This window comes from Schistocerca serialis, chromosome 5 (genome assembly GCF_023864345.2).
Source record: "Schistocerca serialis cubense isolate TAMUIC-IGC-003099 chromosome 5, iqSchSeri2.2, whole genome shotgun sequence".
Taxonomy (NCBI): domain Eukaryota; kingdom Metazoa; phylum Arthropoda; class Insecta; order Orthoptera; family Acrididae; genus Schistocerca; species Schistocerca serialis.
This window is the reverse complement of record NC_064642.1, coordinates 519,879,306-519,893,572: the sequence shown is the minus strand read 5'-3', so window position 1 is coordinate 519,893,572 and position 14,267 is coordinate 519,879,306. Positions and strand designations below refer to the sequence as shown.

The following is a 14,267-nucleotide window of genomic DNA, read 5'->3' as shown; positions in this document are numbered from 1 at the left end:
TGTTAACCGGGGGCCTAGAAACAATGGAGAGGCTCTGTCCCCACCACAGCTGCAGTGGTCCACAACCCCACGATGGCCACCGCAGTCCACTTCACCCCTCTACCACCCCGTGCCGAACCACTCTTTCAGGGTTATTGTGTGGTTCGGCCCCAGTGCCCCCCGCCCCCCCCCCCCCCTTTCCACTCCCCCTCCCCGGGAACGTCTCACACTAGACGAGTGTAACCCCTATGTTTGCATGGTACAGTAATGGTGGTGTACGCGTACGTGGAGAACTTGTTTGCACAGCAATCGCCGACTTAGTGTAGCTGAGGCGGAATAAGGAGAACCAGCCCGCATTCATTGAGGCAGATGGAAAACTGCCTAAAAACCATCCACAGACTGCACAGACTGGCCGGCTCACCGGACCTCGACACAAGTCTGCCAGACTGATTTGTGCCGGGGACCAGTCGCTCCTTCCCAAACCAAAAAGCCATGTGTTAGACTGCACGGCTAACTGGGTGGGCAAAATATATTATTACTAACCCACAGAACCGTTTCAATGGAATCTGACAAGAAGATAGCTTGAACCCTGAGAAAGAATGTAGGTTACTTTAAAAAGTGTGTAAGCCAAGAAACTTACTGATATGAAGAATATTACCCGAATTAGGGAAAAATATTTACTCTTTGAGAAAGCTGTTTACTCTTTGACTTTTGAAGTTTATCATATTTGTGAAAGTGCTTTTCTTGGCCAGGGTGTATACGACCCGGGACAACCGGGAGATCCGGGAAAAACCCGGGAATTTTTTCATCCAGGAGAAAACCTGGAAAAACCTGGGAATTTTTTAGAATTCCGGGAATTTTTCATTGTTTTAGTTTTTGGCTACATTTTTGTAACTTTGACTAGTAAGAACCAATACTCTAATAAAGAATATTACTGTATCTCACTACTGCAGAATAATACTGCAGCAATAAAACACGAACGAGAGAAAAAACAAAAATAAAATCTAAGTTGCAAAGGAAATGTGCCATATACAGGAACAAAACACAGTGCTCATACAAGCGTCTGCCAACATCAAAATGTGTCAAGGCTTTAGGAAGACTATGCAATGTTTTATAACAACAAATTGCCTCCGATGAGCGTGACATCACAACTGTTTACATTAGATTCGTTTGAGCGGTTGTGGGTGAGTTTATGCGCATGTGCAGTTGAGTTGCATATGAGTAGTACCTTATCCCGCTTCTGGCTATAGAGGTGTGGCAGATAGCTGTATAAGCAATAGCAGCAAGCAGCCAGATGATATCCGGAAAAATTTTACTGGTGCACCTAAGCTGGCAGATTCACGTATGCGCAACAGGCCCGAAACAAGGGAGCGGGGGCAAACCGTGGTAACTATCTGTCCCGGGCGTCAGTTTCAGGGGGGGGGGGGGGGGCACCAAATTCATATCATTGAGGAAAAAGACCTTGTTTCACAAAGGGCCTAGCATCCAGCACACGTTGGTCTATCAATTACTCATATGATTTTCGACGCACCCCTGTTGGTTTTTGAACTTTTTTTGATCAAATTCTAAGTTGATTTCTGAATGAATCGTAAATTGATTTTTGAATGCGTGCATAGTGTACGTGATGTCTCTGCCAGGGGAACCCCCATCGCATCTAGAAAAATACTGCAGACAAAAGGGGACGGGTCTATACGAGCTGAGCGAATAAAGCCGAAAGGGTGAATGACAATCGCTGTTTTATGTGGTTGACTGGGTTTGTAAATCATCAGCATTGTTATAATTACTAGCGAATTCCATAGATTCAGGCTTCCAGAGTGGAAATAAACGACTAACAGGAATAACAGGCAACTAAGATTACGTGTTGTCTTCTCCGTGTATCCAAGAAAATGAAATTTTGACAGAACATTTTTGGCCAGACCGGTACACTACAGTCCCCGGCTAGCAGCCGCTAAAGTTCTATTCTGGGAGTAGCACGGAAAACGCGTTGTACGAGCACTTAATATCTCCTAACCGGAGAACAAATGCGGGATAACTAAACTGGTGATTGTGGCAGGGTTAGTGAAGTAAACCAGAGAATAAATTTTGACACTGGCAGGAATAGTTACAGAATTAGTGATGACAAGATTGTTTGTTAGAACGAGGAAGGAGAAGAAATGGAGACTGTCACAAATTATGGAAGTATATGACGATTCCAAATTTATATAAAAATTACATACTACTACTTTTCGATCTCATGCTTCAGAAGCTAGAGAGTATGAATGAAGGGGACTGATGGCCTCAGAAGTTAAGTCCCATAGTGCTCAGAGCCAAGTATGAATGAAATGTGAAATTATTTCCTAACATGAAACGTTTGCTTGTAGTAGGCCTAATGGGCTTTTGGTATTGGTACTTCCTGAATCATATTGTGTCGTGTTATAAAAATGACCATTTGTGCCAAAACAGTCTCATTTATTTGGTGTGTGTAACAACTGCTGCAGTATTAAGCAGGCCTATTTAGTTTTATCGAGCAGACAGTGACAAAATACATGTAATCAGATCGAGAAACCACACCAGTCTTGGGTACTATTTGTATTAACAGCTTTTCTGGTATTAGACAACGACACTTCATTTTTTCATGTAGCAAAATGTTGACGAACTTTGATGGCATAATAGATTCTTTCCCAGAAAGGGAAGTACGCCATATAAAGCTGTGGCAAGATTAGAGAGAGAAAAAAAAGCTGGGACTTAAGGATTGAATAAATGTGTACTGCCTTGCTTGTCTCGTTTTATGTATCCTGTATTTAATTTTATGTCACAAAGAACAGCAAGTTATTAGCTAATAGGCAGTAAAGATTGCAAATTTTCTGGAGAGTTCTTGTTCTCCCGGTTACAAATAATCCCATCCACTATTAATTGCAAGATTTTTTTTTTAAGTGGGGCAGGATGACAAACCGGCCGACTGCAGGAGAGGCACCACAGGACAATTTCCACTGTCTTGAATACAGTTTGATGGCACCCATTACAAAATATTACACGTTTGAATTCCACAGAGCGAAATAGAGAGGCGTGCGATGGAAGAACGCTGTGTGAAGAGGCATAGCACTGCACTTCGGCACACTTACGACCAAATAACATGTCTTACGTTGCCTCGATCATATATGTTTTATGAATCAGACACTTCAGAAAGACGTGCGCTACAATATGTAGATATTTTTGAAAAGTTGATGTTTTAAATTTTTGATGTCGTACCTCAAACGCTCGAAGGATGGGGAGTGCCACTATCTAATATTGGCTCGGTTCGGGAATATCGTAGATCCAGACCTGATGCACAGAGCAGTCTAAGTTGTAGTGGGGAGGTGGTAGCCTCCACGTGACCCGTCTTTACGTTAAGTAATTTTGCTGTTTCCTCTTCGTTTATTGCTCTCATGTCAAATGAAAACAAAACTGATTTCTGTGCTTGGAAGATATCAAGTGAATTAAAATACATGCTCGTAATTATGGAAGGCTAAAATAAGTTATTAGTTTCAGATTTTATTTTGTTCTACCTTTCTGACAGTCAAGCATTAATCGCCTTGCAGAACAATGAAGTTATCTTTGTCGGTTTGTTAAAGGAATTTGACTTTTATTAATCTTTTCTGCTGAGGCAGTCAGTTTATTTGAAACAAAGTGTTTAATTCCACACTGTTGCCTAGTTTCAACTGCTCGCTACATTTCAAGTGCATGTTTTCATTGTCTAGCACATATGGCATTATGCCATAATAAAGAACCAAACATGAGATAATGCAGTACTGGTACATCTGAATCTGGACATACAAATGTGCACTTTAAGCCAAATTATGCATTTTAGTAGGGTTCACAAAATTTCCATGCTCTTGGAGTATCCTCTAACGTCTTGTTTCTTTTATGACATAATGCAAGATCTTTTAATGTTTTATACGTACGAACGTACGGGCTTCCTGCGTCATCGTAGCTGCGCAAGTGCGGCGACGCCTGTCATCTGGCGCAACTACTGAAATGAATCTAACAGGTCACGGAAAAATATTCCGAATGTTTGTTTGAAAAGCATTACTTTCAAGTAAAGCAAATTTCCTTTTACACAAGATGAAATCTGTGCGCGAATGTCCGATGAATTTCTTAAATCACAGAGCGTTTGACTCTCATTCAAAATTCAAATCTTTGAGAACGACCATTTAGAATATTTTCAAACCCAGTTCATCAGACATTTATACCATTGTTAAAAAATTTGCTGGCACATTTCTGTGATGTATCTTGAAGTGTAACATGCGCAAAAAGATCAACATTACGTGTGAAAGCCTAGCTTCTCTTGCAGCTTATTAATCTTAGAGGCCAATATTATAGGGTACGTGAAAGCTTTTCTTTTCTTGTAGCAACACTATGTACACTCCTGGAAATTGAAATAAGAACACCGTGAATTCATTGTCCCAGGAAGGGGAAACTTTATTGACACATTCCTGGGGTCAGATACATCACATGATCACACTGACAGAACCACAGGCACATAGACACAGGCAACAGAGCATGCACAATGTCGGCACTAGTACAGTGTACATCCACCTTTCGCAGCAATGCAGGCTGCTATTCTCCCATGGAGACGATCGTAGAGATGCTGGATGTAGTCCTGTGGAACGGCTTGCCATGCCATTTCCACCTGGCGCCTCAGTTGGACCAGCGTTCGTGCTGGACGTGCAGACCGCGTGAGACGACGCTTCATCCAGTCCCAAACATGCTCAATGGGGGACAGATCTGGAGATCTTGCTGGCCAGGGCAGTTGACTTACACCTTCTAGAGCTCGTTGGGTGGCACGGGATACATGCGGACGTGCATTGTCCTGTTGGAACAGCAAGTTCCCTTGCCGGTCTAGGAATGGTAGAACGATGGGTTCGATGAAGGTTTGGATGTACCGTGCACTATTCAGTGTCCCCTCGACGATCACCAGTGGTGTACGGCCAGTGTAGGAGATCGCTCCCCACACCATGATGCCGGGTGTTGGCCCTGTGTGCCTCGGTCGTATGCAGTCCTGATTGTGGCGCTCACCTGCACGGCGCCAAACACGCATACGACCATCATTGGCACCAAGGCAGAAGCGACTCTCATCGCTGAAGACGACACGTCTCCATTCGTCCCTCCATTCACGCCTGTCGCGACACCACTGGAGGCGGGCTGCACGATGTTGGGGCGTGAGCGGAAGACGGCCTAACGGTGTGCGGGACCGTAGCCCAGCTTCATGGAGACGGTTGCGAATGGTCCTCGCCGATACCCCAGGAGCAACAGTGTCCCTAATTTGCTGGGAAGTGGCGGTGCGGTCCCCTACGGCACTGCGTAGGATCCTACGGTCTTGGCATGCATCCGTGCGTCGCTGCGGTCCGGTCCCAGGTCGACGGGCACGTGCACCTTCCGCCGACCACTGGCGACAACATCGATGTACTGTGGAGACCTCACGCCCCACGTGTTGAGCAATTCGGCGGTACGTCCACCCGGCCTCCCGCATGCCCACTATACGCCCTCGCTCAAAGTCCGTCAACTGCACATACGGTTCACGTCCACGCTGTCGCGGCATGCTACCAGTGTTAAAGACTGCGATGGAGCTCCGTATGCCACGGCAAACTGGCTGACACTGACGGCGGTGGTGCACAAATGCTGCGCAGCTAGCGCCATTCGACAGCCAACACCGCGGTTCCTGGTGTGTCCGCTGTGCCGTGCGTGTGATCATTGCTTGTACAGCCATCTCGCAGTGTCCGGAGCAAGTATGGTGGGTCTGACACACCTGTGTCAATGTGTTCTTTTTTTCATTTCCAGGAGTGTATATTAATTTAAACCATTAACTTTTCCTGCTTGTGTGTTCGCGCTACTTAACAGTGATGTTGCTATTGGCTGACCACATTGCGTGTCCTGTGGTCTGAATATCTGCTGTCATCGGCTGGCGAGATCGCTTGACATGAGCTACGATCGGCTTACAAAAGCGCATCACAATCTCGATCGCAATCCTTCGGAAAGTAACATGTTTGGTGGAATTCCAATGTATACTTTCGTAATACGAAAATACGCAGTGTACGTGTTGCTGCACATCAGACATCTTTCCAAAACTGGTTTTCCCCCCTGAGTTTAGTTTTCTAAAGTGTTGCGAAATTCTATGATGGTGTATAAAACCACAACCATTGAAAGGATTAATAAGTTTTACAGTGCCGAGGAAAAGTATACTGTTACTTAACACGCAAAAAGTGTATTTTCATCCGGGAGAAAGTGTATTTTTAACCGGTAAATACGGAAAAAATCCGGGAATTTTTTTTCCTCGGCCACGTATACACCCTGTTGGCTGAGATGTCCTATATGATATGATTCAAAAGTAATGAATACAATGCTTATACAATCTTCAGTGTGTTTATTCCATACTTCCACATTATCTGTTGCATAACGTATGTGCCGCATAATGTATAGCTACTATGTGCACTATCCAGTGTTTGAGCCTGACAGAACGTAGTGACTTGCAGCAAACTTTACACATAATTTCAAACCTTTATGAAACTTTTTCTTGCTGACAAGCCCTGCAAAATAGTGAAAGGGATGTCATTTATCACTTAATACATTTTTGCAGTTTGTGCAGTAAAACTGTCGCATCAGGCATGCTGTCATGACATTTACATCTATTGCTTCTACAAGAAGCACATTTTAATGAAAATACTTTGGTCATAATGACAGTACACCTACTTTACCATTTTATTAACATTTTTGAGAAATAATTCAATGTAAGTTATTTATTTATCCCTCCATAGACAATATGAATTGTATGCATGCTGTGAGTTACTCATTAGTACATAACAAAATTGACATATGGGAGAATAGACATATTTCTTTCTTTACAAAATTAATCTTCTGTTTCAGGCCCTGGGGGATAGAATGTGAGCTTGTATCTCCAGCAGAAGCAAGAGAATTGTGTCCATTTATAGCCATACATGATATTCTTGGAGGGCTGTGGATACCTGGTGATGGTGTTGCGGATTCTTATCAGACTTGTCTGTCACTGATAGAAGCTGCCAAAAAAGGCGGTGTGTTTTTGTACATAAGCAAATTTTTTTAGCAAATGAATAAAATAACATATCCACTTCAAGCTCCCAACCCCCTGTGTTAAACTTTACTACTGTTCTATCAAGACACAGTTTTGTGTGAAAATATCTACAATGTGCATGAGACGCTCCAAAAATATTTGTAATTTGTGTTTCAGGAGTCCAAGTATTTGAAGGCTGTTCTGTGAAGAGTGTTCTTAACCAGGATGGAAAGGTTGTTGCTGTTGAAACAAACAGAGGAATGATAGACTGTGATTTCTTTGTGAATGCAGGAGGTTTCTGGGCACGACACATAGGCAAGAAAAGTGAACCATATGTCAAAGTGCCACTTCATGCTTGTGAACATTATTACCTCCATACAAAACCCATCCCCGGCTTAGATCCAATGTTGCCTGGTGAGTAAATCAATGAATTCTGCCTTGTAAAAGTTTTCCAATTTTTTATATGAATTATGACTTAAGATTCAGCAGAACAAGTAAAACAAAAATTTTTTTAGTATTCAGTCAGATATTTTTTCCCTGCATAGATTTTTATTCTGCATGTAGTAAGGTTAGTCAAAGAACCTGTGTACTTTTTGTGTAGTTTGTATTTTGTTAAAAAAAAATACTGAAATTTAGTCTCACTAAAGAGTATATAAAAGTCTTTCATGTTCTCTCTCAGTTCAATGATTTCAAGAGGGAAATTCTCATCTTTATGATTTATAGCTGTAGTTGGTTGTGCCAATTACCTTTTACATCAGTTGCATTGTATACTGGTTCCCATTTATCATTCTGTAATGCCTTCTTAAGTTTATCATAATTAAATTATGTTTTATGTATAAATCTATCACTTTTTGTTATATCTACAATCCCTTCATCAGTTTCCGTAGTAAGGGCTCTGTAGTCAGATATGTAGTTTTCTGTGATTGTTATGTTTATTTTCTTCTTTGTTATGTTTGCGAGAATGTAATCAATGCATGTGTCTGTAATTTAAGTACTGTATTTACTCGAATCTAAGCCGCACTTTTTTTCCGATTTTTGAAATCCAAAAAACCGCCTGCGGCTTAGAATCGAGTGCAACGTAAGAGGAAGTTCTGAAAAATGTTGGTAGGTGCCGCCACAACTAACTTCTGCCATCGAATATATGTAGCACTACACAGGCATGCTTTGCAGTCACAATGATAAATACTGGTGCCAAAACCTCTGCGCCAGTAAATAAATTTTTTAAAAAAAGGTGGAAAACGAGCTTTTTTCTCCGCCCCGAGTTTTGACCACTGCATTTTCATACATTATCCAACGAAGTAAATACAAATTCCGTATTTTTCATCTTTGAATGTAGCAGTCTTTCAATGCACTACGAAAATCCGACTGGCAAGACTGTTCGGGATGTTTATCAACATGGCCAACTCTACGTTCTGAATTTTTTCCTACCTGTGAGAAGATATGGTTGCTAATAGTAACTTTTGTGAATTGTGAATCACATGCAGTATTCTCTTCATCATAAGAATAATACGAATATAAATATTTTGCCATGTATTGTTTCGTGTTTGCTGATATCTTATTTAAATCCTGTCTGCCTAATAAACTACGAATCTAGATGAGACAACAGCATTCGCGGAAGAATGTACATATCATGTCATGTTCATATTCGTATTATTCTTATGCCTAATAGTGATACAGTCAGAAATAAAGCACGGCAATTGACTAGATTTTTAAATCTAAGATGACTCTAATTTCTGTGCAGAATGTTATGTACTAAAGAAGCGTGTGCAAAGATTTATGAACGGAGAAAATTTTTTGCTAAACTCTCGTTCAGAACATCATCTACCATACACAGTCTATTATCTGGTTCTTGTTGATCCTCTCTTAAAAAAAAAAAAAAAAAAGGAGGGCGGCTGTAGCACGCACAAAAGTAAGCCATGCCACGAGTGGCGACAGGCCATAAACACTCATTATCAGAATGCGGCAAACAATGCATGACACAGTACAATAATGCGTTTTCAGCTTAGAGTGACGTAAACACCTATAACAAAGAGACCGGCAGTTATCAGATCAAAGAAAAATAAGCAATCAATTCAATCCAGATGAAGCACGTGAAAAAGGAAGGGTACCGGTACCTGTATAAATATGGACGGAGCGCCTGACACATAGCAATGGCTACCTGGTAAAGCGTAACTGCTAAATTTATGACTCGAACCACACTACTGTAGCTGTATTGTCATTCATTCGACCTAAATTGTGTCTCATATTACAATGGACCAACTTTGTTTCTCCCCTTGAATTTCGAGTCTCAAATTTCAGGTGCGGCTTAGATTCGGGAATTTTTTTTTTCCTTGATTTCGAGTCTCATTTTTCAGGTGCGGCTTAGATTCGAGTGCAGTTTAGATTCGAGTAAATACGGTAGGCTGCGGGTGCCACATGCGAGTACTAATAGTAATCTTCAAGGGTGTAAAAATAATACTGGTTAGTAAATTTTCAATGTAAACTGGCAGCTTCAGGATTGAAAGACTTAAAATAACACTGGACAATACAGTTGCTATCTGTTTCATTCAACAGTGAATTCTTCCCATATAATGCTTTCCTGTGGATATCAGTGTGGTATTTCTCTTTGGTTCTCATTTTATGATGGTATAGATTAGAGTTTATGGTTAGTGACAAAGCTCTGACTGAGTAAACCACTCTTTTTATATTTGGGATCAGTACCCTATTAAATTACACAGACATGCATTGATCACAAACATGAAAACGGACAAAGTAAACATAACCAACTTAAGAAAACTACATATCTGATGGCAGAGCCCTTATCATGGAATTGATGTAAGAAATGTGGGCTCAACAAAAAGTGATATATTTATACATAAAAGACAATTTAATTATGATAAATTTACGACGTGGGGAAATGAAAAGTAGTAACCAGCATACAAAACAACAGATGTAAATGAAAATTTGCAAACTACATCTAGAACTTTACTCTGCAAACCACTATGAACAGCATGGCAAACAGTATGCCCCATTGTACCAGTTATTAAGGTTTCTTGCCATTCCATTCATGTATGGAGCACAAGAAGAATGACTGTTCAAATGCCTCTGTGCATGCTGTAATTAATCCAATCTTGTTCTCACGATGCCTATGGGAGTAATACATAGGGAGTTGTAGTATATTCCTAGAGTCATCATTTAAAGCTGGCTCTTGAAAATTTGTAAATAAGTTTCCTCAGGATAATTTATGTCTATTTTCAAGAATCTGCCAGTTCAGTTTCTTCAGTGTCTCTCTGACACACTCCCATGGGTCAGACAAACCTGTGACCGTTCGTGCAGCCTGTCTCTGTATACATTCAGTATTGCCTGTTAGTCCTATTTGGCACAGGTCTCACACAGTTGAGCAGTATTGTAGAATGTGTTACACAAGAGATTTGTAAGGAATCTCCTTTGTAAACTGATTGCATTTTCCCAGTAGTCTATCAATAAACCAAAATCTACCACCTGCTTTACCCACAACAGAGCCTATGTGATCATTCCATTTCACATTCCTACAAAGTGTTACACTCAGGTATTTGTATGAGTTTACAGATTCCAGTTGTCATTTACTGATATTGCAGTCATAGAACAACACATTTTTTTCATTTTGTGTAATACACAGTTTTATGTTTCTGACCATTTAAAACAAGTTGGCAATCTTTGCACCTCTTTGCAATCTTATCAATAACTGACTGAATATTTACGCAGGTTCTTTCAAATAGTACTTCATTATAGATAAGTGCATCATCTGCAAAAAGTCTGAGGTTGCTATTAATATTGTCTGCTTGGTCATTAATATACCGGGTGATCAAAAAGTCAGTATAAATTTGAAAACTGAATAAATCACGGAATAATGTAGATAGAGAGGTACAAATTGACACACATGCTTGGAATGACATGGGGTTTTATTAGAACCAAAAAAAATACAAACGTTCAAAAAATGTCCTACAGATGGCACTTTATCTGATCAGAATAGCAATAATTAGCATAACAAAGTAAGACAAAGCAAAGATGATGTTTTTTACAGAAAATGCTCAATGTGTCCACTATCATTCCTCAACAATAGCTGTAGTCGAGGAATAATATTGTGAACAGCACTGTAAAGCATGTCCGGAGTTATGGTGAGGCATTGGCGTCGGATGTTGTCTTTCAGCATCCCTAGAGATGTCAGTCGATCACGATACACTTGCAACTTCAGGTAACCCCAAAGCCAATAATCGCATGGACTGAGGTCTGGGGACCTGGGAGGCCAAGCATGACGAAAGTGGTGGCTGAGCCACAATCATCACCAAACGACACACATCTGTCGGACATTTTGTGAACTTTGTTTTTTTTTTTTTTTTTTTTTTTGTTCTAATAAAACTCCATGTCATTCCAAGCATGTGTGTCAATTTTTACCTCTCTATCTACTTTATTCCGTGGTTTATTAAGTTTTCAAATTTATACTGACTTTTTGATCACCCGGTACATCATGAACAGCAAGGCTCCCAACACACTTCCCTGTGGCACACCTGAAGTTACTTGTACATTTGACGACAACTCTCAATCCAATATAATATTCTGTATCCTTCCTACCGAAAGCTCATCAATCCAGTCACAAATTTCGCTCAATATCTCATATGATCATACTTTTGATAATAAGTGTGGATGTGTTATTGAGTTGAATGCTTTTCAGAAATCAAGAAATACTGCATCTCCCTTAGAGTCCTGATCCAAAGCTTTCGGTATTTGAAGTGAAATGAGTGTCAGCTGGGTTCTGCATGATTGATGTTTTTGGAGTTGATGCTGGATGCTGGTTGGGCATGGAGGAGCTCATTTTGTATGAGATATCTCATTATGTTTGAGCTCAGGTCATGTTCTAAGATTCTACAAAAAATCAATGTCAAGAACATTAGACAATTATTTGTAATGAAATACAAACTGCAGTACTCAAAAAATACACAGAGCCATAGAGAATTCCCTGACCTCTTGAAAATCACTGTCTTTCTACCAGTGTACAAGAAGGGAATAAAAACTGACACATAAAACTACAGCCAGTATCATTAACATCAAAACTTGGTCAATTGCTAGAGAAGTAATATTAAAACAAGTTGAGGCATATTTCATCAGATATAAGTTATTCAACAATCTACAGCATGGTCTGAGAAAAGGAATATCTGCTGTAACAGCAGTACCAACTTTTAAACGTGAAGTGCTAAACAAGCTGGATAAAGGAAACAAGGTACAGTTCGCTGAATCCATTTGTACTGCCATGTGGAGCATATCCAGGTGGGCAGTGCATGATCACTTTTGGGAGATTTACTTCCACATCACAAGAGTTCATTCATCATTGCTCTCTAACCAGCTGTGATGCCACAGGCATACCAGAATTTTTGACAACAGTACTATTCACCTCAATCTACTACCCAAACTGCCATCCTTGAGCAACTGGCTACATGGTTTGCTACTGCCAAGTGGATTCTCTTCAGCCATGGCATTTGTGATGAACAGCAAATGTGCCAAGTTATTTATGATCAATGATTAGGCACCAAGACACTGTCTCAAATTTGGAGACACCTTCAGATATTATCGGTGCCACACTTACGTTGAACCACACCCTATGGACACTGTGGATTGTAAAGTTATCTCTTCAGTTACAACTAGCAATGATATTGTATGAGAGCGAATCATTAGAAAAGAAACTAATTTTGGCAGATAAAACTTCTCACCATGCACAACATCAAAAATGTATTACTTCATCAGACAACAATTACCGGCTCTGCCTCATTGCATGAACTCCAGTTTGCAACTCTTCCAGTTGTACAAGAAAGAGGAATAACTCCAGTTCAGAATCTAATGCATTAACTGTGGAGCTATTTACACACTAGAGTCTGTTAGAACTATAAACTATTTCCTGTTTGTTAGGCAAGATTTAGTCAGCTCTTAGGTATTACCTTTAATCCAAATATTCCACAATCAGCTCATAGGTATTACATTTAATTCCAGTGTTTCACGATTTATCTAATAATACTGTAAAACTAACAAAGTTAAAAGCTTTTTCAAGGTCAGACTTTGCAAGAATACTTGTGAAATGTCACCACTTCAAGGATCTTAAGCAGCTGTTACACTGGTGGATTCATTTTTTAAGAAACCATTTTGATTCTCAATAATTATGTTTGTGTTTGTAAAAAAAGAAAAGAAAAAAAAAAAAAAAAAAAAAAGAGTTTACTGTAGACCAACTTTTCTATTACCTTACAGAGCACCAGCAGAATGGTAATTGGCCTGAAATTTTCCATTCAGTATTTATCACTTTCTTAATAGCTGGGTTACCAATTTTACATGTTTCTGGAAATGTACCAGTTTTAATTAAATTAATCACTGCTGCAGATAGAAGTTCACAAATACCTTTTTACAAAAGTTTTTGATGTGACACTGCTTGGTCCATCATATCCTGCGAGAGGGAATATATAATGAACTGATGATGTTGCTTGCTTCTCTGCGGCCAGCGGAAGTAATGCCTGCTATCAGATTACCTTTGAAACTGTACTGAAGGTGATCATTGATGCTTCTACCAACTGAGGTGAAATAGTCGATATTCATCATTTCATAACAGTGGCATTTGTCTCCCACTATGATTAACGGTGAAAGCCCTCTAGCATTTGTCACTCAATACTCTAAAACTATTAATTACATTTCGTACATCAACCCCTAGGTTATTCACAGTAATTGATGAAGACAGCAGTAAGTTCACTATTTTTACCTTCTTGTAGAATAGTTATAATTTATATGTAAAAAATACAGTGTTATTCCTGACCCAGATACTTTTATTTGTGTGATTCACAACTTTAGTTTTTGTAGGACATAACAGCTATAATAGAAATCTATGGTAAAGCAGACTGAAATGGAACTTTGTTTGCTACACCATAAATAAGGTTCTAACATGCTCTTAAGGCTACTGTTGTCACCATCGAAAATAAGATCAGTAGTATTTGAGGTCTGTCCAGTAATTGTATCAGTTCCTTCCCAATAAATCTTAAGCAGGCAGTACGCATGAAGCGCACAAATATCAACTTAAACTCTTATTTATGAACACTTGTCAAAATACAGACTAATTAAATACAGTGTATACCAAGGACTAGTAATGGTGCCCCTTCTCTTAAAAATGATCCAAGCTTGAATGTGGATGCTTATAAAATGAACACATTTGCAGATGATACCACTATTCTATTAAAAGGGGGAAGTATAAAAGAAT

The 14,267-nt window shown here is 39.9% G+C and overlaps 1 protein-coding gene across 2 annotated transcripts in view; it reads left to right on the top strand.

Annotated features, from left to right (window-relative positions):
• The window catches only part of LOC126480852 (pyruvate dehydrogenase phosphatase regulatory subunit, mitochondrial), an 85,290-nt gene that overhangs the window by 22,391 nt on the left and 48,632 nt on the right, over window positions 1-14,267 (top strand). For both annotated transcript variants that reach the window (XM_050104214.1, XM_050104216.1), the window contains 2 exons: window positions 6,859-7,022; window positions 7,199-7,435. In XM_050104214.1, the coding sequence (XP_049960171.1) occupies window positions 6,859-7,022; window positions 7,199-7,435 (401 nt within the window). The remainder of the gene's footprint in view (window positions 1-6,858; window positions 7,023-7,198; window positions 7,436-14,267) is intronic.